The sequence below is a fragment of the Podarcis cretensis genome (genome assembly GCF_951804945.1).
Source record: "Podarcis cretensis genome assembly, chromosome: 3".
Taxonomy (NCBI): domain Eukaryota; kingdom Metazoa; phylum Chordata; class Lepidosauria; order Squamata; family Lacertidae; genus Podarcis; species Podarcis cretensis.
In genome coordinates, this window is record NC_137172.1 from 44,803,883 (window position 1) to 44,828,031 (window position 24,149).

Sequence of the window (24,149 nt, forward strand, 5' to 3'; positions counted from 1 at the left end):
CAGAACTTGGCCTGTCTGTATTGTAAATTTGCATATCTGAAGTTTTGCTAGTATCACAAAATGTGATACAGACAAAACAAAATCTGACTGGGTCATTGTATGAGACTCATAACAGGCTGTGTTTACATTCTTCTCCACTCCCCTTTTCATCTGTGATTTGTTTACTCTTAACATTGCAAATCTCAACCTGTCCTTGATTGATGCCATTGGCCTGTTTTGCAAACAATACCTAACCATTGTTGATTAAACCTTAACTTAGTGTTGTGTGAACCTCCCCAATAGCTTAGCTATGGTTTGTTCACTGCCATCAAATCACGATCTATAATCATGGTTTATTGATGGCTTATGAACCTTGATTTAAATTATGGCTTGCTGTTACAGATGAACCCAGAACCCTTCTTAACAATGGTGTATTTGCTCATCCCACCCTAGATTTTCACCAGACTACTAAAGGCTTGAGGCAAAAGCAGCTGGAAAACAAAACAAAAATTCCAACATTCCATGGTTGGTTTGAACATCTGTGGGACAACTTGTAGTTTGTTAAACCAATTGTTGGAGTTGTCTTAAGACCTCTTGCTATGACAGAAGGACCAATTAGCCTTGGTTCAGGCAACACAGTTCTAAGACAGACTTTACAGTTAGGCATCCAAGATCCTTGATTCATAATTTGACCAGGAATAGGTTTCCTCAATTCTATGGGCTTTCTATGGCACAGAGCAGTTTCATAGCCTTTGGGTGGAGATAGGCAAATGGCTTATCATGTGCAGTAGCCATGCTGAGAAGAAAAGTATAGTGCAGGTCATATAACAGGAAATAATGAGCTCCTTACTACATATAACCGTGGTCTAAAAGCATAAACTATTCTGACCACATTGAATAACAGTGTTGTTTTTGTTTAGTCTCAGTTCTCAGCTGTGTTCCACCACGTTTGAGATATACCCTGTATGTTGCTTTACTTTTAAGTAAGCTCTTCACTCTTAGCATGCTAAGATTCACACCACTACAGTCTCTGTTAAGAAAATTCATTGAGATTTGCACAGAAGAAATGCATATGAAATACATATAAACAATGTGATATGTTCGTTCATCCTTTAAGGTAAATACTAAATAATGTTTAGACTGTACCTTTTTAAGTATTTTGTATATCAGCATTACAAGTAACACTTCTGAGGATGTTTTGCACCACCTGTCAGGATTCTGTTTCTTCTTAATCTTCCCTCTTCTTCTGGGTGCCCACTGGGGGAAATGTTTGACCTCAGTGAATGATAATTTTAAACTACCAAGTATGTACAACATACTTCCAGAGTAATTTTATTTTTAGAAACTTAACAACAACCTAGTTGAATTGATAGTCACAGATTGTGTAGTATGTGTATGTTTTTTATTTTTGTGTTTTAAAGCTTGGGAACTACAAAAAAGGGAATTGGTCCAGTGTATTCTTCTAAAGCAGCTCGAAGTGGGCTCAGAATGTGTGATCTAGTTTCTGACTTCAATGAATTTTCAGAAAGGTAACCACTTCTCTAGAGTAATGTAAATATTTCAAATAAATTTATTACTAGGGCTTGTATATTCTGATTTTCATATTCTAAAAAACCCCTTACTAGATCTCTCATTTGTGAGTCTGTTTTTGTTTTCACGTGTGTTAAGTTAAAATTTTTATCAAGGCTTTTTAAAAAAATGTTGCAAGCATAATTTATTTGTACTTATTTTACTTTTTAGATTCAAAGTGTTGGCCAACCAGTACAAGTCTGTTTACCCTACCTTAGAGATAGACATTGAAGGAGAATTGAAAAGACTGAAGGTAAACTATAGAGGAGTTGTGAATTATTTGACATAATTGATATATATATACACAGATGGATTTATCTTTGTATGTTTCTTCTGATAAAATGATAAAGAAACACTGCTTCTGGCACACAAGCAGCAGTCAGTTAACTTATCGCTTTAACTAGCAAATTGCCTGCATTAGGGTTATCATAAGTCAGAAACAAATGGCCCAATAGCTTTATCACAGTGGTCAGTTATTTACTGAATTAAACCTGTTTGCTGAATCTTAGATTTCATGTAGAAAAGGAATCCTGTGGTCTTTTTATCTTTTAGAAGCTCATATTCTACATTGATGTGACAATTCTCCTGAGAGCTAGTGTATAGCTTGGTAAAGGTTTGTGCCCTACATCAGAAAATCATTGGTTAAAGCCTTTTTTGCATACAGTCATTCTTGGTATTGGGAAAATATATGGATCAAAACACATTTTCTCTCTCTTATAGTATTGGAACTCAGGGTCACCCAGTGAACCTTGACATGACCCCAACCCTGAACATCACAGTAACCTATGCCTGTTCAGCAATACAGACAATTCATAAGGCAGAAGCTGATTGAGATGTAATGGAGTGCTAAACTTCATGCCAGAGGACTAGACCTGTAAAGCTTTCTGCTCTTCAAAAAGTAGGCAGAGCTTAGGAGGGATAGTCTGGCCCAAGGGAAATGGATAAAAGGCATACTTTAGTCATATTCAATTGTTAGTTTCCCTGACACAGGTAGAATCACATGAGAAAAAATGGGACAGGTGTGCTACCTGTTACCTTTGTTGACCCATGATGCCTGCCCTTGCTATTTTCCAGTCATTGCAGTAGGGAGGCTGCCATACTTATACCTGTGAGATTTAGAATTCTGCTTATGCAGGGCTCTCAATTTCACAAGGGGCCTACTAGGTTCCGCAGGTGCCCCACTGCAGATGTCTGCACTCCAGGCAGAGGAGGGTAATAGTAGTGACCAACACAGTGAACTGACTAGCACATTCATTTCTACTCTTGCTCTTACTGCATGAGAGGTACACTGACTGAAGTGGATTTGTAACAGCGTTGCTTGGAACTATCCAAGGTCATGCAACTCCTGCCTTTATCGGGTGTCTTCCTCAGGAGCATCCACCTTGCTCTACTGACTCTCGTTCATGAAAAGGTAGTTCTTCACGCAGTGCATAGCTCAGTTGAGGATTCTGCTGTCGCAAGATGTGGCAGTGACAGTGGTAGACAAATTTTGTGGAGCATAGGTCTACCAATGCTATTAGCTGTGGTAGCTAAATGGACGCTCAAAATTCACAAATAGTGTATCCCTAAGTAGTGCTTGCAGGGGGGACAAAGAGGGGAAGACTTTTTCTTCCTGCTCTCTTTGTGAGCTTTCTGCAGATATTTGGCAAGTGTTAGAAACAAGATAGTGGATTAGTTGTTAGACTCTTGGTCTTTTTTTTTTTTTTTTTTGGTCTGTTACTCTTTATTTGCAATCTAAACCATTTCTTCACACTCATTAGAACAGGGTTCCAAGCACTGTCATAAACTAGGTGTTACATACAATGATTGCTGAATCAAGGGTATATTCTGCCTATGTATGTAGCCAATCCTCATTTACACATGCACAGAGCATTTACTGGTAGAATGGGGGTCCAACTCTTCCAAAATGTCTTCTTTAAAAACTGAAAAGAGGGGCCATGACTAGACATTGACATCAGAATAGTTGTCTATGGCTTTCAGTCTTGTTTTCTCTTGTTTTAACCCTATTAATCATCATCGTCGTCATCTTCTGGTACAAAAATATCATGTTCCTCTAGCAAGGCTGCAAAGTTTTTGCTGATTTGTGTCCCAACATAGAGGAAGGGAATTACAATGGCAAACACACGAAGGAGACCAAAGGGCATTTTGACGGGCTTGGGCAAGATGGCGCCAGTCCGGGTGACGGTGACATTTCGCGAGGGGGCAGCGGTCACCGAGGGGCCCCTCTGGCTCCCGACGGGCCTCGCCCAGCACCCTGCCGCTGCCCACAGGCGCCCAGCCATCTTCTCTGTAGCGCTACCGCTATAGCGACGCGACGCGTCCGAAGTGTCGGAAGGATCGTTAGACTCTTGGTCTGATCCAGCAGGACTCTTAATAATTTTAACTTGAGAAAGAACTAATGAATGACATCTATATGCTTTGTTCTTATGCACATTCTCCTTGACACAAAGAATAGCTTATAGTTGACATGGCTAACAAATAGCAAATGACACTTTTATTGTATTATAAGACAGAATAATTATTTGCCTGCCTATTTAGTAAAGTGTCTACAGTGTGTTTTGAAGATTGTAGTTTACTACATTCTAATCTCTAGGACATGTTTGTCTTAGGGTTACACTGAAAGGCTCAAACCAATGGTGCGAGATGGTGTATACTTTATGTATGAAGCTTTACATGGCCCACCAAAGAAAATTTTAGTAGAGGGTGCAAATGCAGCACTACTGGACATTGATTTTGGTATGTAGAAAATATTTTTTTTATCATAGTCTCAATGTGTGAGGTACTTGTCACTTGTCACATGTATAATTGAAGGACTGTGCAGAATACAGCTGTTTAAGACTGGTTGTATTATAGTCGTTCTTGTACATTGAATGTTCATTGTACATCTTGGCATTGAAACTATACCACTATTTTTAAGGGTGTGTTGTCATTTTTTAAATAGCAACCAGTGTTACTTGCTATTCAGTTACCTTTCAGTAGAAAGATGCAATGATAATATTTTATATAATTGGGCTACTCTTAGTTCATTCCTATCTTCTTTTCCTTGCCCTTCTGAAACAGGAACTTATCCTTTCGTGACCTCATCAAATTGTACCGTGGGAGGTGTTTGCACTGGCTTGGGTATGCCACCACAGAACGTTGGTGAAGTATATGGAGTTGTGAAAGCATACACAACTAGAGTTGGAATTGGTGCCTTTCCCACAGAACAAGACAATGTAAGTATAGCAATTAACGTTAATGTGAGTTATTGGAACAAAGTAAATGAATGTACAGTTCTCAGAAATATTATTTAACACAGTGGTCTTCCAACCCTTTCACACCTGGGACCCACCTTTAATCCAATATGCATTTGGGGACCCATATCCTTTTTTAAAAACCATATATTTGTATGGTGGTAGTGCTTTTGTTACGACCCACCTCAGAACAGGTTGTGACCCTGTAGTGGCTCCTGACCCATCAGTTGAAGACCAATGATTTAAGGTATGCATGGCTGTACTCTCCCAGGCATCAGATTCTGTATACACTTTAAAGTGCTGCTGCTTTCTGTCTGAAATGTAAGTTTCTCAGTCCACAGATCTGCTGCCTGGGTGTTTATATGTGCTTTTAAAAAGTTTTTAACTACTGCTTATTCCTCAGTCCTGCAGAGCCTATATTTCTGTCGGAGAGCAAGCTGAATTCTGTTCTTGCTCATGAATCAGCAGCAGAATTGTTAACTAAGTTCCAGTTGCAGAATCTTTATTACTAGTGACGATGCACGTGAACCAGTTTGCCTTTTTGATTCCAAGCTGAATTAACAGGACTAGCAATTTAAGATTGCCAAGGATTTCAGAGCTTCACAAACAATAACTGAGCTACAACACTCCTGTGAGGTAGCAGGTAGGCATTATACAATGGAATCAACATGGAGTGTTGAGAAAATGGCCTGCTCAATGGTATTTTCACATTGATACCTGGCATTAAAGGTGGCTCCTGTACTTGTATCTTCATCCTTGTTAAAAGTTTTGTGCACTATGTGGGGTTGGAAATGTAAAGTATATTTTGTTTTCTGTTGTCAGTAAATTGTGTTTACATAGAAATGAACAATATTACTCCAGTGTATAACATGACAATATTCTGTTTCTTAGAAAATTGGAGAATTACTGCAGACACGTGGGAAAGAGGTTGGTGTGACCACAGGTCGGAAAAGAAGATGTGGCTGGCTGGATCTTGTGTTGCTTAGATACGCTCACATGATCAATGGATTTACTGCGTGAGTAGTTTGTAGTGGTAGCAAGTGCACTGTAATAGAGTATAATACTTTGTAGAAACAATACGAAGTAATGGGAATGAAACTAACACCCTTCAAGTAAAGAACACTGTTTTGAAGCCTCACTGTGGAAGACAAAATGGTTTTTAAAGTCACAGTACTGATGTAAGACTTGCCAGCTGCCATGCTAATAACTATGATACCCCTTCTGGAAGAAAGTTACCGTACTTTTCGCACCATAGGACACACCGGACAATAGGACGCACCTTGTTTTAGAGGGGGGAGAACAAGAAAAATAAATTCTCCCCCTCTCTGCCCAGCGCCCTTTTAGCGAAGCGGCAGGAGGCGCTGCGCAGAGAGGGGGAGAATTTCCCCCCTCTTGTTTTCCCCCTCTAAAACAAGGTGCCGTTTAAGGTGCGTTCAGTCGCCTTCAGGCGGCTACCTTGGAAGCCTGGAGAGTGAGAGGGGTCGGTGCGCACCGACCCCTCTCGCTCTCCAGGTTTCAGGTTCCTTTCGAGCTGCTCTTTGGGGCTGGCGGGGGGAGGCGCACCACCAGCCCCAAAGAGCAGGTTGGGGAGCAGCGGAAAGTTTCTATGGCTTCTTTAGCCCCACAAGTGCTCTCCCAGCTGGAGAGGTGGCACGCGGCTAGAGGGGCTCCTGCCATAGTCGCGCATCACCTCTCCAGCCGGGAGAGAGTCACGGGGGGCTTCTTTAGCCCCCCGCGCGCTCTCCCGGCTGGAGAAGTGGCGCGCGGCTAAAGAGGCTCCTGCCATAGCCGCGCGTCACCTCTCCAGCCGGGAGAGGGTCGCGGGGCTATGGCGTCTTCGCTCCATAGGACGCACACACATTTCCCCTTCATTTTTGAAGGGGAAAAAGTGCGTCCTATAGAGCGAAAAATACGGTATCTGATGTTAAATGTTCATAGTCTCTCTCTCTCTCTCTCTCTCTCTGGCTTTTATTCTGGAATTCCAGGGTTTTCCCGGGTTACTTTTTTTTAGTCTATAATTTTAAAGCAAGATGTAAAGGTAGGCTGTCACATATACATGGGTAAGCGTGGCTTCGAAGACTAAGCAACCATGTCAGCCCTAGTGATTTATATCTTTCTTTAAAAATAAACAAATTTACTTCCTAAGATTATAGTTTATATTTGTCTATACCTAACTAACACATCAATATTTTATTTTAAAACAGATTGGCTCTTACCAAATTGGATATTTTGGATGTATTTCCAGAAATTAAAGTTGGTGTTGCTTACAGAATAAATGATAAAATCATACCTCATTTTCCAGGTGAGTGCGTATGATCATGTGTGTGTCCATACTATAACTTTTCCAGTGGTATATTTAATGCTAGATGTATCCCCTCACTATAGTGTAGGTTCACTACTGTTGTTTTTTATTGTCGCTTCTGTTGTAATTTATTCATCAGCTGATATAAAAGCCACAAGGCAAATTGCAGTATGTAAAATTTGATTCGTACAAAATTACGTGAAATATTATTTACACAGTAAATAATACTTAAAATAACAGAATCATAAAATTGTAGAGTTGGAATGAACCTTGAGGGTTATCTAGTCCAAACCCCTGCAGTGCAGGGGTCCTTTGCCCAATGTGGGGCTGGAACCCATGAAACTGAGATTAAGTGTCTCATGCTGTACCAACTGATCATACATTACTGCTCAGAATAGTCAGAGTGGAATTCAACATTGCACTCTTTCAGTCGTCTGTCTGTGCAAGTATGGCAGTTTGCCAAATGGAACAATCCTCTTTCTCTCTCCCCGCTCCCCTCTTCTGTGGGATCTTCTGACACACACACCCCGAGCCAATTATGGGGAGTGTGGAGGAGAAACCATGTTGGACAAGCTGAAATCATGGTACAAGGCTTCCACTGATGGAGCTTGTTAGATGAATCCCCAAAACTCCACTGACCCCAAACAAAATGAGCATGATAACCATAAAATTAACTAATGGAAAAAAATGCTCTAACAAGAGCACCTGAGGTATTAGCAATTAAATGTCCAGGAGAATACTTTGCCTAGTTCCTAAAATATGTTAATATAAGTACTAAGGGAGGCTCTTTGGGAAGAGCACTCTATAGTTAGTTGCCCTTAATTCCTCCATAGCAGAGTGGGGAACATCTGACCTCCAAGCTTAGATTTTGACTGCCAAACCTCTTTATTTGGCTCCTGAGGCTATTTTTTTTAAAAAAAATAAATCAAACCCACCGGACCTACACCTGACATCATATGTGGTATCGGGTGTTAAGACAGAGATACAGCTGCGTTGCCTACTTGTACAGCTGATACCTGGATAAAGCAGGATTAAAATTTTGCGTGAGGAGTTCAGCCCTGCTGAACTTCATGGGAGTTTCCCTCCCCATGGACCAACTTTGACAGGTTCACCAACCTTTCATGCGTGGTGGTGGAGATTAAGATCTGGCCTCTGGACCCAAAAGGTTCGTCATCCCTGCTTTATAGGGAATCTGTCATTTCCATCACAGTAGTTAACTTCCTTTCCCTATATTTCACCTATGTAAAGGATTTTGGGATGGCTGTTAAGTTGGTTACTGAGCTGTTTTGCACAGCCATTCTTTTGTTTCTCCATCTTTTATTCCTTTGGGTGACTTGAGGTTGTAAAATTTGCTTATCTGAATGATTAAACAAGTCTGATATTATTGTCAACAGTAAAATTATCTGTTACACTGCTTCTTCTTTTTTTAATAAAGCAAACCAAGAAGTCTTAAATAAAGTAGAGGTTCAGTATGAGACCCTCCCAGGATGGAACACAGACATATCAAATGCAAGGACTTTTGATGAACTGCCTGTAAATGCACAAAACTATGTTCGATTTATAGAAATGGAACTAGGAATTCCTGGTAAGCAAAGCAGTTTTTAAAAAATGTTTTCAGGGATCTATTAGAAGCAGAAGTACTTCTAAGGAAATGCTTTGTCATTGAGAGTATTACTCATCACTATGTATCTGCCGGTTTGTAGACTTGAAACGTGAAACATCATGATTGGTAAAATTGCTCTGAGGGTCTGTATACTGCTTCACAGTAATTCATAATTTGTGTAGGTAGCTATTTCTAGAACTAGTCATTCCTGAGAGTCACACTCAGTGAAAGAGATAAATCAAGGAATCTGAAGTCTTGGCTTTCAAGCTAACATAGTGGACTTGAGACGTTAATTTAAATAGATTTGGAAGAGCCTTTTGAATCACCTTGAGTAACTAAAGAATAAAATTCTGTAATTGCTGTTCTCTAAGTAGTATTTTCTAGTTGTATGTGTTAGATTACGCTCCTAGCTTTGCTAAGTTTTTACTTGTGATAGTTCTGATATTTTGTATCCTGATTCTGGTTAGATGTCATTGTTAAAACTGAAAAAATAGAAATAATATTAAAAAGGGAAAGTTTTAGTGAAATATACCGAGATTTTGTGCATTATATCTTGGGGGAGAAATGCCAATTACTGATTTGAGTGAAATCAGTAACCAATTCTGTAATGCTTTTCAAAATTGCTTGAAAAGCTTTTGCCTTAGGGGAACAGAACTACTGACATCAGGTAAATAACATTAAAGAGCAGGATATTCCACAGTTAGCTTTAAGTAGCTGCATGACTATTGAAAAACAATTATTTTGGTAAGTCTTTGAAAGTATCCGTAGAATACAGTTCTGTATGCACTTACCTTGGGAGTAAGACTCTTTTGAGTAGACAGGTGTAGGATTTGCACTAGTATCCAAAGTCATCTGTTCCTGCAAAGTGTCATGCAAAATATATTTTTCTTTCTGCAGTTAAGTGGATTGGAGTAGGAAAATCCAGGGAGTCGATGATTCAGCTCTTCTAAAGATACTAGATAAATGGAAGAAAAGAAAGCACACTCCACAAAGAGACTGTCAATTCTTATATCTATTATTCTTAACCTAAGCAGCAATGATTTTTGGAAGTTGGACATTGTATTTAAGAGCTAAAGATGGTCTGGACAAATAATTGTTACTGCTGTAAAAGACTTTGCCAACTATCAGTATCACTTCACAAATTCCAGGGCATTTGTCACTATTGCCACCATTTGTCAAGGTGCCACCAGATTTTTTTCTCCTTCAGATGTTTCTCCCAACACTACCTTTCTAAATCAAAGGTTGTACATTACTTTCATGACCATATGTCTTTATTGTCTCTGCTTTTGGTGGTGTTACTTCCTGAAATTTTAGATGCTTAAAATAATTAATGCAGTTTTGCACAGAGTTTTACATCCTCATTTGTACTCCTAAAGCTGTTGTTACCTGTATGGCTGCTGTAGTAGTGTGTGATTAAAGAGAGGGATGATTTTATAATGATGAAGAAAACTCTTTTTTGTTACAGGTTTTTATTAAAACTATTATGAAATGATAGCTTGGAAGGGATGTTTAATATGTAAACAGTGCAACAACTTAAATTATAAAGTAAGATACAGAAAACATATTGTAGGTCTATTATACTCACTACTGAAAGGAGTTCATTAATACATTTTTAGCTGTTATGATACTTCTGCGTTTCAGCTTTTCTTCCTTCTGCCCAGTGATCCATCAGTTCATTAGCCTAGTGTCAAATCCATCCAATTTCAAATATTTAGAGGATTATCGGAAACTGGATGCATAGTCGGGTCCTTGAATGCAGACACAGGAGCTACTGGCAGTTCTGTTAGGGACACATTGGGCTACCTAGGTAAATAAAGACTGAAGCCAATACTTTACTGTAAATAGATTTTTTAAAAATCAACTTGGCAAATACCCTAAGATAACAGGATGTACAAATTATGTTTGTTGCTTTGTATTTTGTGGCTTTTGATTTGATTTTGCAGAAGCCTTTTCTTTTGATTCCATTGCATACCTGCTATGTCAGTCATTTTATCCCACAGTTATCGGTGTTATAGATGTGTAAGTATTTTCAATCCCTATTATATGCTGTAACATTCTCAACATCATTCATCAGCTTTATGAGGTGAACAATGGTGGCTTTCTAACTTTTATGCTGAAATTCTTCCATAGCTTTCTTCCTTTCATTGATATTTTAAGAGTTACCGTAAGAGAGGTAAGCCGAAACAGTACACAGAACTAAATTTTTAGGGACTCCCCCCGTCTGATTTGTGGGGGCAGATTTAGAAATCCAGATAGCAATGCGGAAATTACAAATATCTGGAAATCCCATTGGCTTGAATTGTGAAACCAAAATAATAATAATAATAATAATAATAATAATAATAATAATAATAATTTATTTGTACCCCGCCCATCTGGCTGGGTTTCCCCAGCCACTCTGGGCGGCTTCCATAGAAACCAAAAATACACTAAAATATCACAGATTAAAAACTTCCCTGAACAGGGCTGCCTTAAGATGTCTTCTGAATGTCAGGTAGTTATTTATCGCTTTGACATCTGATGGGAGGGCGTTCCACAGGGCGGGCGCCACTACCGAGAAGTCCCTCTGCCTGGTTCCCTGTAGCTTTGCTTCTCGCAATGAGGGAACCGCCAGAAGGCCCTCAGCGCTGGACCTCAGACCCATGGCTGTAACTGTGTTTTCTCACAGTCTTATCTGTTTTTCTGAGACTGTTTCAAGCAACAGTTCAGCAACAGATCAATACAAATCTGTTTGGGACAACCCAGCCCTCTCTGTAGGGATTTGTAGCTGCTTCAGCCTGATCTGGATAGGGCACAAATCAGCCTGAATTGGTCCAATCCAATTCAGAATTCAGCCAGCTCTGGTGTATAACTCTACTAAATATGTGAGCTGCATTTACGTTTTTATTAACTGGCATTTTGTATGAGATAACAGTTTCTAGTTGTTGCTGACATACTAGCACTAATTACAACGCCCGCCCCCTGCCTTTAAAGGAATTTTATTTTGAAATCATACAGACAACAAAAATACAATGCAACCAGATCACTAAAGGGAAAGGAAACGGATTACAGGCTTTAGTGTAGCTTCTCTAAGCTTGTGGGACAGTAAAAGTCAAATAGCCGAAGGAGAATCTCATTAACTGTTGAATGAGTTTGAATGTGTACGCTGAATCATAATCAGGACAAATATGATTGGAAGCTTGGGCTTCCATATAGCAGGTAAACAAACCATGGTGCCATAATAGCTTTTAAAAAACTGAATATTTTTGATGCACTTGCTGAGTATGTTTGTACATAAGCATGGTCTTTCACATCCACTGTTGCTTGTGAGGTACATTGTGCTATACACCACTTTGCAGGTGTGTGCAATTGGTTAAGAAGACCTTTATTCAGAAATCCAGGGGTAGGTAATCCAAAATAAGCATTTTCTGTTAAGAAAAGAGAGTGGGATGGATCCAGAGCTGCGTAAGTAGCAGTCCATTCACACAACAGGTCTTCTTGTCTTCCCTCCTCACTTCAGCTCCTTGGACCCCCAACCCTCTTTTTCAAATTGCTTCTCCAGAGATAGTAAATGTTCACTTTCCCTTTAATCTTTTTGACTGCAACCACATCTATCAAGATGCTTTTCCACCAGAATAAAACAACATTAGTCTTTCTCTCTTTTTGATGTGTGGATTGACTTTCTTTTATCAGAACAGTATGCTGCTGTTTTCTGTTTTGTTTTGTTTTCTTGCAGACAGCTATTTTTTGTTAATGCCAAGATTATTTTTGGAGTACGGAAACTTTTTAGAAGAACCCGTCATTGAAGCCAGGAATAGCATTATTGTGTTTAGATTCTGGAGAAGGCTTTGGTTATGGATACTTTTAAAATTCTCCCTATCCAAATATTTCTCTCAAATTTTGGGCTCTATCTTTAAAACTGGCCTTCTTACTCGATTAGCAGTGATATGTTCTGAATTTTCAAAATTTACAGGGCATTGATTCTTCTGGCAAAAGTGAGGGATGAGAAGTGAATTTCACTGATTTTTGCCTTCCTCTGCAGCTCCTTTGAAAGTCTGCTCTGGAGTGTTTGGGAGGGGGCGCTCCAGAAGAGGGGAAGGAAGGAATCTGCAAAAACAGTCTCCTTCCACCAATGGGAGGCCTCCTATTACAGAAAACTAATTTAGGATCCAGCCCATAGAATACACATTCTCCCCCCCCCCCTTTGTCTGCTTTCTTTTGTCTCTGCCTTTTAACTTTTTATTCACAATTACTTGTTCTGGTAGCAGGGATAACACATAATAAATCTGCTCAATTTGCTATTTCTAGTTTGCTAGGGATGTTTTTCTAACTACCTATGCACTGGTGCATAGTTCTGTGTTAACTAAAAAATAAAGTGATTCTTTCCACACACCCCTTAGCAACACACATGCTTCTGCACACAGGAAAAATATTCAGCATGCTCTGATAGAACCCCTTTGAAATCACAAATAACTGTCATGTCTGCGAACTTTTAAAATTCCCAGGGGGTAGGTACTGTTTGGTGTTTTTGCAGCAGCAAAGTCTTACACACCTTAAATGACACGACATATATTATAGCATGAGCTTTCGTAGACAACACTCTATCATTCATTAAAGGTTATCCCGAGTTACACATGGAGGAAGGGAGGCAGCAGCCCTAAAACAACATTGTATCAATCCCTCACCTTTTCCTTACAGCTTCTTCCAGTGACCTGTGGGTGTTCCTATATTGCAAAAATTGGGATAGGTCTATATATGATACCCTGCATCTCACGTCTTTCCAGTGTTAAACATTCTAGTATGGGTAAAGAGGAAGCAGTTTGCAGAGTTTTACAAAACAGTAATCTCATTCAAGCTTCTTGTCTCTATAGCTTGGCCATCCTGGTTGCTTCCACATCTCCAGAGCAAGGTGAAAGAAGAGCAGTATTGCTCTAATGGGGTGGAAGAGGGGATGGAATCCTATTCCTTTCCCCATTTAAGTCCTAGTATGTTTTATTTTGCCCTGCATTGTGCACTATTGCAGGGCAGGGGCAGGGGCACTCAGAAGTGAATATAGTCCTTGTAAGTTCCCTGGAAATATGCATAGGGGACAGAAGTGATCTAAGTACACCTCCATTGTTTTTTACTCCTGCCTTTCTGGGACAAAGAAGTCATGGTCAATTTTTTTTGCCAGGGGTGGGGGAGAGAGAAGAGAAGAAGCCTTTTGTAACATTGATTAACTTCTGCCTGTGCTTTGCAGTTGCAGCTCTGAAAGGCTGCCCCCCCAAAAAAGATATGTATTCCCCCCCTTTTGATACCTATTACCATCAAGCTTTTCCATCTCTAAAATCAAGTTTCAGAAGTGTTCAAAGCAGTTCAGAACATATTTAAAATTGCAACACTATCCATATAGTATAAGAAGTCGTCTTTAGTACTTTTGTGAGCGGCAGTCTTGAAAGGTTATTCCATCTTGTTTTTCGATGTGTGTGTGTTAAAAACCCCCACACAGCTTGGCTGAAAGGATTTATCCAACTCCCATAAATGAAGGTTTAGTTTTGTCTTTCTTCTTTGCAGAAAAACTTTTCCAAACAGACTGCAATTCAGCATCAGTTTTTGGATGATAATCTTCAGCAATGTCTATAATTTAAACATAAAATCATTATTGGCCTTGCTGCTTGAATTCAGAAGGAATTAATGAATTCAAAACCTGTTGATAATTGACTGGCAGCTTCTAACACTTCCATCCCGCACACCCCAGTCACATAAAAAAGCATATACCAGACGCTTCATGTAACTATTCCTCAGCAATTTGCCTTTTTCTGAAGGCTCTGTAGATCACATTAAAAAAAAAAAAAAAAACCAATATGCCCTGCTATGGCTGTTGCATTTTTATTTCTCATTCTAGCTTTTGACCCATCCGAACTGTGTGTTAGCTCTTCCTCCTCCACATCCACTTGATTGGTTATTCTGAACTGATAAATCATTATTTAATCTCAACCCAATGGCAGAAGAAGAATTTACAAAGCATGGACTAATAAACCATTGTTGATCTTAACCTAGAGACATTGAAACGGTAACAGTTGTATCAAGCAGTGTTGCAGAAAATGAATTTAGTTGCCCAACAGTTAAACTATAAAGCCACATGATTTCTTGGAACACCTCTGCAGAACTCATGCGGACCTCTAAAAAAGAACTTTGGTTTGACTTTTCCCCCTTTGTGTGGCACCCACCCCCAGCCCTGGTGCCATATTATACTTGGTCCTTTGTTTGAAGAGCTTTACCCTGTAGTTTAAGGCCCTGCTTCTTGTGAGAAGCAAGTCCAAAACTCCCATGGGTTCACAGAAGCATTACAGTTCTTTGAATTCAGACCTGTATCAGAGGATGACAAGCATCGCATACTTCAGAGAAGTTTATCCTTCTGGAAAGGGCGAAGAAGGATATTTTAATCTGTAGGCAATTGTTGGGCAGAAGGGCTTTCTGCCAAAATACCAGCGTTGGGATTATCTCATAGTAGACTGCTAATCCATGAGCTAATAGCTTTACCTGATACGCAGAGCTTGCAGGATTGAAGTTTGTCTTCTTTTTTGCACTAATTTCAATTGCGCATGTATTTTTAAAATATCAAAACTGTTTTGTTTTTTTTCATTTTCAGAAATCAAGCCCTACAAATCGCTGGTTAAATGCTTGTTAATGTTCAACACAATTCTTGATTTTCATGAAAACTGTTGGGCTAACCTCTCGCTATATTCTTGCATTTACTCTCTTCCGCTCTAGGTGGGGAACAGTACGATTAGCTCCCTTCCAAGCTGTGATGAAGGCATGTAATGCACATCAACATTTATATAAATATGTTTAACAGTGAAGGATTTTTTTTTAAGCCAGCCTAATGGCTACCTTCCACATTTATTTCTTAAAAAGGAAGATACTACTGCGTTTTGCTTCTGTGTAAGGTCAAAAGCTTCTGTTGGCCTTTTTATTGCAAAAAAAAAAAGTATATGAAAGTGAATGTGCAAATCAATACATAAAGTTATTTTTTTATAAGATGGAAGAGCTTTCCTAACCTAAACATGGGTTGTGTATGTTATCTGGCTAAGAATTTACCCACCTGATTTGTAAAATGGTAATGTGAATGCTTCTCTGTATGTTGTTGTTGTACACCAGTCACTGACTTTCTTCTTGGTTCTCTGGTAGTGAATATATTGCTTCAGAACTATATAGTCATAGTCATGCTGAAGTACAGTTTCACGTTTTACTGGGACTGTCTGCATTTTTCTATAAAGGCTTTATGAAAAAGATAAAACAATTCAGTAATCTTGTGTTGACACCCGGCTTGGTAAAACATGAGCTGCCTGTAAGAGTAGCCAAATATCTAAATACTTATTCTAATATCCTATTGAAATGGACCATTCAGTTATAATCCAGCTATAGTCTAATAGGCATTAGCAGCATGGCAGCTTACAGCCAGACTCATAATAAGCTATTGTTTGTACCAACTGAATATCGGGTTCTTGAGGTAGTGCAAATGAGGCTGTGCACTTTGCACTTGCAGCAGAGTAAACTGCATTGATTTTATTCTGTTGTGGAAGCTTACTGTAACATATAATAAATAGCTTTCAATACTAGCTGGAGGGTTTTTTTTTTTAAATTAAGTATCCTCATGAGAAACCTTTACTTATGTATCAAGAATTACATGAGAGTACAAAAGGCCCGCATTTATACTATTAACAGTAACTAATGGAGAGTAATGTAGGGCTAATGCACATTCAAAACAGGATTGATCTGGTTGGGAGGGGGAAACCCTATGCTTTAACCACTAGTCCACATTTCCTCTCTTTGGGGAATCATTTTTCTTTTTAAGATAGGGTGACAAATTGGCTAGATGAGTCAAACAGACCAAGCTTTACAATCCATTTTAAACGTCCCCAAACTTTCACCTCCCCTTCTTTAGCACTCTGGTAGTTTGTATGTGTGTGCATTAAATTTCTTTTGTGGGTCAGTGTCTGTTCCTCAACACCAGAAGCGTCAAATCTGCATTCAGGTGATGCTAACTAATTCCAAGTTTTCTGTGAGCACTTTTGAGGAAGTTACATTCAGATGTGTGAAGTGACGCTGTTTATGCCAAATTAACGGCTTAGGACTTCTGAGTACTTATTTCAAACACACTTTTTCTTTGTGTGAAAGGCAAAGGCATTATTATTATGTTATTGAATTTATAGCCTAACCTCCCTCCCAAAGGAGCCCAGGGCCACAAACAGATACACAATTTAGAAACAAAACATTCTAGTACGGGTTAGAAAACATTCTAAAAGCAGCCATAGTTGGAAACATTATTCCATCCAGCAATTGCCAGGAACGGTATTCTTCAGCCACCTAATGCCTGGATAAAGAGAGCCTGTTTTCGAATTCCCCCTGAAAGTTTATGATGAGGGAAGCAGGTGCACTTCACTAGGGAGGGCTTTCAGCAAGTGGGAAAACCACTACTGAAAAGATTGTCAAGGGTCTATAAATAATAATAATAATCAGGCAGCCAACATGGTGTCCTCTAAATATTGGACTGTTGCTTGCATCATGTTGATCTAGTGGTTGTGCTGGCAAGGTATTTCCATCCACATCACCATTCTATGGTGTGCACATGCATGATATCCCCAGGTAATAATGGGGTTCTTGAGTATTTCAATAAGGCGTTCCAGTCACCTGAGAGCCGAATGGTGGGAGTAACAAAGGCTCTATCAGTGTTGACCTTTTCAGCATTTGATAAATGGGAAGAGTGCAAGACAGGCCCGGGAAAAAACTTTTGTGTGTCCTACCTGTCACAATAAATTTCTAATGTTAAGGCAGTAAAGGGCCATATGCAGAACTGTCTCGGTGTGCAATTGCTGCCAACTTCTCATACCTTAATTAATTAGAACACCTCCTAAGGGGTGAGCAGCTGTTCAAAATACATTTCATACCTTCTCTCACTTTCAGGAGGATATTCATAATGAACCCTTGCCGTTTGCCCTGGATAGTAACCAACGACATCCTTTCCCTGATGTAGAATATACCTAGAAAAAGCAAGGGAAAATCATTATTGGGATTCAGTATTCAAATTCTGTGCTGAGATTTGCTGTCTGAAACTCTATAAATCTCTACAAATAATTATTAGTGAACTGTTTAAATTTGTCACTCAATTTGCATTTGTTGTCTTCTGGAGCTATCATTTTTTTTACATTAATTAATTAGGCCTGGGTTTTTTTTATTAAAACTTTCTCCAGATTGCCAGGTGATAGTAGAGATTATCAAAGTACATGAAATGCAAATTTTAAAGTTTAGATGTTCTCAAATACTGTTCTTGAGCCTTTATAATAAGGATTTGTCAGACAGGCTTGAACTTGCTTGGTTAGCGCAATGTTTTGTGAAATCCTCAACCTGTTTCTGAAGGAACTGGGCTTTGTTTTTGATACTTTACCCTGGAGGCATTTGTGGTGATGTATCTACAAATTGTCGCAGTCTTATTGCTGTACCTGCCATTACAACCTCTGGAAAAAAGAGTAGAGAACGTTAAGGTCTCTTGTTACTAATTCGGTATTTATTCCAAATGTAAAGTCACAGTTACAAGTATACTTGGAAATCTGTTGGAAGAACTATTTCGGTTAGGTAAATTAATATTCTGAGTGAAAATCAACATCTTTTTCAGAAACTCACCTTCTAAAATGGTACTTTTACAGAAAGCTCTTTTGTGGAGGTAGGTTAGATGGTGTTCTTATTTCATAAACCTAGAAATAAATGCATAAATAAGCATAAATGCAATATATGATCAATTGACATCACACTTCACCAGTTCACCACCAGTTTTTAAAAGTACAGAATAGCTTTCCCCATTTCAATTGCTTAGCACTGGGGGGGGGGGGACACTGACCTCATGAAGGGGCTTTGAATAACACTCCTGCAACTAGCTCTGCCCCCTAGACAGTAACACATATTTTGTCCATGCCCTCTGAGTGACACATGATTGACATGTGAGGGGAGCCTGTACCCATAAAATCCATAGGGTCCCTTCAGTCTGGTGCCAATGACATATCAGCTGTTGCGTACCTGTGGGGCAAGGATAGCCAGCACGTGACTTCAATATGTTATTAGTCTACAACTCCCATCATCCCCAGCTCACATGACCAATGAACTGGAATGATGGGAGCTGTAGTCCAACAGCATCTGCTAGGCAACACATTGACTATTCCTTATTTAGAGGATGAAGCTAGTCTGGTATTTTCTCAGAAGCCCTTTCACATGTTTTGTACCCACGTGTGAAGACTGAAAATAATTTTTGATAAACATTCATCTCTAAGTAGTAACTATTCTTTATAAAACAAGTAGAAAGAGACTACATTTTGCCCAAGTTTCAAATTGCCGTCTGTTTCACTGGTATGCATTTGGCTGGTTTTGACATTTCTGACAGTATCCAAGCCCTGACCGCTTTCTTCCTGTAGGAACATTTGAAACATGCCACTGTTATTCTATGCTAGGTGCTGTATCTTAGTACAAGAGGGGGAAATCTCCTGATCTGTCTCAAGGCCAGATTTTTTGGATCCCAGCCATTATTTTAAGATATGACCAGCTGCCTTATATGTTTCTAAAAAGATCTGGAGTTTATAGACCTTGGAATTGCATGAATTACTAGAACCATTTACTTTATATCTTAACGTATCAGTAACAAGCTTTCACTTGGAAGAATGAGTCATGGCTGGCTTGTACAAATGTTGACTCACTAGCATTTGGAAAATATTATAGATTATGCTGTCTGTCAACTGCATCAGCAAATTATGTTTTGGCCACACCACAGCATCCTCCAGACAGGCAAATGTTTAAACCTCTGTGTCTTGGATGAATCAGAGGCCAAGCTGTAGAAAATTCTAGGTCTCTGTCCTAAGTAAATAAAAGCTCTTCCTATGTTGGCTCTAAATAACAGATGACACAATATTGCTGTTCCGTCTTTCACAAACACAGTCCCAGTTGACAACTAAATAATGTGACATTTTGGTTCTTAATATGCACCTTAACTGTTGTGTGGAGTGTAGTCATTGGTCGGAGTGGAACATTCCAAACGATGCATGGAAGAGGGAGGAAGTTATTTTGTTGGTTCTCCAGCCCATGCCTCCCAAAAACCAGCATTGGAAGGTTGGTGGCCCTGAGACAGAACGGGAAGTGACAATGGGGCAGCGGTGTATTGGCAAAATGGGCTTCTCTTTCCACCCATGGAGTAGAAACCTCCACTGGATCCAGCATACTTCCACGAACAGAAGGAGCCCTTCCATTTGTGGAACAGCAGGTCTGAATCCAACCCATAGTCTACAAAATATTTTCAAGTTTTCTTATTTCAGTCATCCTTGGAACATGTAGCAGGATGGTGTTTAAAAGTGACAACTCCAATCAAACACACACACAGTGTGAGCTGTTGAGATCTGCTGTTATATTTACCAACATTTTCATGTTCCTGACAGCCAGTTATGCTCAACAGTTGCCTTCATAATTGTCAGCGATGCCATGAGAGCTTTCATTTCCCCTTCGTGCCACACGTCAACATTTTCTGATTTAGCTTTTACCCCTTTCCTGTAAATTCTAGAAGAACTTGTTGATTTACATGCTCTCTAGTCAAGTGTCATTTTCAGTGTGACACTTCTATGCACCGATAACGATTGTGTACAAGTAAATGTCATGTTATACAAATTAAGAGATCATAAAAGTCAAATGTGGGTATTTATACACAAATGATGGGTTGGAACCTTTGCAGGTTTTACCCAAAAGCTCTTGGTACACTTCATAAAATCTTGAAATGATGTCCACTTTCTTGGTCAACATACTCCTTTTTTAAAACTAGTGCATTCCATCATTTAGGAGTATATATAACTCTTAGGAGGATTGTCTGCAAACATGAGAAATAATTTGTGCCACCTCTCTCTCTCTCTCTCTCTCTCTCTCTGTGTGTGTGTGTGTGTGTGTTTGTGAGTATAATGAGTGGGATTTTTGCTGCCTTATTGTTGGTTTTGAATTATTACATTGTTTTCAATGTGTTCTTGTAAGCCACAAGGAAATGTTTGTTTATGTCTATATTAATGTAACCCAGTGTTCACCTCCCCTTTCAACCCTCTGTGAACCCCCCCCCCAAGAAAGCACCCTTCTCTGAAGGTCTCCCAATCCTGTGGGAGGTGGAAGCAGTAGTCTGTTCTGCTCATGTAAGGACAGCACTGCATTCAATTTTTAAAAAATTAGGGCAGGTTTCACAGAAATCATATTTCTCTCGCTAGCTATTCAACCCATTATATATTGCTATAGAGGTGGAATGGATTACCGTATTTTTTGCACCATAACACTCATTTTTTTCCTCCTAAAAAGTAAGGGGAAATGTCTGTGCGTGTTATGGGGGGAATGCCTACGGGTGGCATGCCTACGGATTTTCCTCCTCTAAAAACTACGTGCGTGTTATAGAGCGAAAAATACGGTATATGCCGTACACAGAACTGTGCCATTGGCTTGCCATCTTTTCTTATAAGCCCCCCAATTAACCTTTTGATCTAAATCAAGTTCTGTTCACTATCACAGCCAGAGTCTTCTGCTTCTTTGGATTTGATTTTTTTTTGATTAGTTCCATAATGAAGTTATTTTTACCACACTTATCTGCCAGACTCAATTATGACTCATGGTCTTTGGAGTGAGCTATTTTGTAAGGGCACAGGCAAAATATTGCACATAGTAGTCAGCTTGCTTGAATTCAAAAGCAGCATTTGATAGATCTCTGGATTTTGCAGTGTGCATCAGCAGAACCTTGGATTAATGCTCTGCTCACCAAACAATCCATTTATAATGGTCTGCATTTCCTTTTGCTTCCTTTTCCAGTGCTGATTTGAGAATAGTAATGAATAGCAGTGCCCATAGTCTTCAATGATACCTTGAAATCATGATATCTTGTTACTAAAATTTTAAAAAGTTTTGGCTTGAAAAGAAGGTTCCAATTTCAAGCTGTTGCAATAAAAAACATGCATGGGACAAAATATCTCTGGCGATATTGAGGCTGCATTCTGGGGATCTAAAATGATGTATAGCCAGAGCAGCCCCACAACCTCCCTCATGTGACCATCCCTACCTTTCCAGACCAGAAACAGACTTTGGCTTACGTGCAAGGAAAGGTACCAACTTGAATAAAATACAGAGAGGGGGGAGTTGATCACATCAAGTTGTATCTAGTGCAGAGTTCTAGTGCAGCTGCACTTCTCCCCACGCTGATTTTAAAGGTTCACGGGAGGGGGAGTGCAGGGCAGAATTTTGTTCCACTCGGACAAGTCTCTTGTGACGGAAGAACAGGAACGTTGTGTCGTTTCACTTATGAAAGATGAAGGAAATTGTGCCACTGCTGCACTTCTTGGCAGAGTTTGCAGTGTGGAGAGAAGCAATTTAAGAGGATGTCAGAAACCAACTAATTCAGGTTGGCTCTGCGATACAAAACCATTTGTCCCAGAATAACAGTCCTTGCTGATGCAGCATTCGCTTCTAATGTGCAACCGCTGGAAAGAACAAATACAGACGTAGCTTCTCCAACTTAGTTTCTGGGAGGGGATTAAATTTTTCATGAAGGCAATCTGCATTAAATTTGTACTGGGGCTCAGCCCTGACACCTTGTTTTCAAAGCCAGGGCTTAATCATGAGATACATGAAAAGGAAAAAAATGCCCTTGAATAAGCTGAGCACATTTATATGACCACTGAGGAAGTGCAGAATCCTGGCACATCAGCATCTCTAGATCAGAAAGTGCTGTTTCCAGACTGACTTGGTAGCCTGGCATCGCTTTATTTTGTCTTAAGCACTAAAGTTCATACAATTTAATAATATGTCTAGTTGCAGGACACAAGTGATGTTTCCTCATTCTACAAGGCTGTGTATGAATAGACTCTCTTACCTCTCTGCCCTATAGTTTTGGAAATGAATTTTTAACTGTGGGTCACTTGAACAATCCAAACGAAAACACTGGTGTAAACCACCCACCTCTGCAGGATGATGAAAGAAAATTGCATCCTTGCCTGAGGCCATGAACTCAAGGTCTGTGTAGCATTGTGATGCAAGTGCTATTGTGATGCAGTAGATACAATCAGTTGGGAAGTGCTGGGAAGAATCCAGAGTCACCCACAGCTGCAATTTATTCAGAAACCTTCAGGTTAGGAACAGCTAGATCTGGGATCAGTATGACATAGTGAATAGTATATTGTAATGGTAGGAAAATAAAACCCCCATCATCATTGGCCATTGGCCATGCAGGCTTGGGCTGATGGGAGATGGAGCCTATCTGTAGGTCCATGAGCTCCCCACCACTGGCTTAAAGGGTTAGGACTAAATGAGAATAATTGTCAACGGTTTCATGCACACAAAAATAAAGAAAAAAAACTATCGATAATATACAGGCAAAATCAGCAAAATTTAAAGACCAGTGTGTAGAGAAGCTTATTTTTTGTTTTCATAACAAAAAAAATTCCTTCCAGTAGCACCTTAAAGACCAACTAAGTTAGTTCTTGGTATGAGCTTTCGTGTGCATGCACACTTCTTCAGATACATTTTTGTTTTCATGTGTAGCCTGGGGCTGAAGTATGTGCCAACTGCAGGCCTCATATGAAAACAATTTAATTGAGATTTCATAGCTTCAAAAAGACCACCGCCACCATTTACCTACTCTGGTTTAGTTCAGGCATAAACTAAACCGTGGTTTGCTACTGCATGAATGAGCTACGTACATGCACACTTTCCCCCGTAGTTCACTCTAATTCAAATAGCACAAGTGCTGTTTTGCGATTCCATCAAAACTACTTGCTCTCCAAAGCAAGCTTGCGAGCCATAGCTCATTTCTGGCTTGGGCGAATACCAAAATGTAGAGTCAGGAAAAGGCTTCAGACCCCTCCTTGCAGTGCTTTCTTCGGCCCTTTTTATCCCACCTAATGCTAGCAAGCCTTTCAGGATTGTAACCAAGTGAAGACAGATGTGCTCTTCTTTTGCTTGCCTCACCCACATACTGTACCTGTCAAAAGATTCCCTCAGTGCCATGTTTCATTGAGAGGGCCCAAAATAGACGGAATCAAAAGTTTTCATTTGGTGGATGGTGAAGCACCAGCTCACATTTAGATGCCAATGCTAACTATTTGTGTGTGTGTGTGTGTGTGTGTGTGTGTGTGTGTCTATCCACCAACAATAATACTTGAACATCTGCCAATAGCATCACAATATTATGGCCAGTGATGTGCTGACACAACAGTTGGTTTGCCTTGTTCTTCTAAGCACATTTTTGCTGGCACAACAAATTTTAGGGCAAAGCTGTAAAAGAGCGATTCACAGATGACTAGCAGTGATGCAGTCTCAAACGCATTGGTGGAATTTCACCAATTTCAGCGATGGGCAAATCCCATTCACCCGTTAAATTACACGCTGAAGCTTACACAGTACATTAGGGGCACTCAACAATGATAAAACCTAAAGGTTAGATTTCAAGGAT

The 24,149-nt window shown here is 39.6% G+C and overlaps 2 protein-coding genes and 1 long non-coding RNA gene across 5 annotated transcripts in view; 1 reads left to right on the top strand and 2 right to left on the bottom strand.

The window, feature by feature from the left end:
* Nucleotides 1-10,180, top strand: part of ADSS2 (adenylosuccinate synthase 2) — a 28,821-nt gene extending 18,641 nt beyond the window's left edge. Inside the window, exons 6-13 of one of the 2 annotated variants that reach the window (XM_079969543.1) lie at nucleotides 1,401-1,508; nucleotides 1,720-1,801; nucleotides 4,158-4,284; nucleotides 4,609-4,763; nucleotides 5,673-5,797; nucleotides 6,986-7,083; nucleotides 8,519-8,668; nucleotides 9,584-10,180. In XM_079969543.1, the coding sequence (XP_079825669.1) occupies nucleotides 1,401-1,508; nucleotides 1,720-1,801; nucleotides 4,158-4,284; nucleotides 4,609-4,763; nucleotides 5,673-5,797; nucleotides 6,986-7,083; nucleotides 8,519-8,668; nucleotides 9,584-9,636 (898 nt within the window). In that variant the 3' untranslated portion in view covers nucleotides 9,637-10,180. The remainder of the gene's footprint in view (nucleotides 1-1,400; nucleotides 1,509-1,719; nucleotides 1,802-4,157; nucleotides 4,285-4,608; nucleotides 4,764-5,672; nucleotides 5,798-6,985; nucleotides 7,084-8,518; nucleotides 8,669-9,583) is intronic. The other variant, XM_079969544.1, reaches the window with a different exon arrangement.
* On the bottom strand, nucleotides 5,643-9,577 carry LOC307212377. Its single transcript, XR_013836983.1, has 2 exons — nucleotides 9,492-9,577; nucleotides 5,643-5,826 (listed from the first exon to the last, which is right to left on the bottom strand). It is a non-coding gene; the product is annotated as an uncharacterized lncRNA (long non-coding RNA).
* Nucleotides 10,181-14,052: 3,872 nt separating the features above from the next.
* On the bottom strand, nucleotides 14,053-23,826 carry SPMIP3 (sperm microtubule inner protein 3). 2 transcript variants are annotated; one of them, XM_079969586.1, is made up of 6 exons: nucleotides 23,679-23,826; nucleotides 18,329-18,399; nucleotides 18,093-18,162; nucleotides 17,596-17,688; nucleotides 15,750-15,925; nucleotides 14,053-14,281 (listed from the first exon to the last, which is right to left on the bottom strand). In XM_079969586.1, the coding sequence occupies exons 3-6, from the start codon at nucleotides 18,152-18,154 to the stop codon at nucleotides 14,169-14,171; spliced, it is 444 nt and encodes a 147-aa protein (XP_079825712.1). In that variant the 5' UTR covers nucleotides 18,155-18,162; nucleotides 18,329-18,399; nucleotides 23,679-23,826; the 3' UTR covers nucleotides 14,053-14,168. The 2 variants fall into 2 exon arrangements, with proteins under 2 accessions (XP_079825712.1, XP_079825711.1); XM_079969585.1 differs by lacking the exon at nucleotides 23,679-23,826 and adding an exon at nucleotides 22,572-22,712.
* Nucleotides 23,827-24,149: the final 323 nt, after the last annotated feature.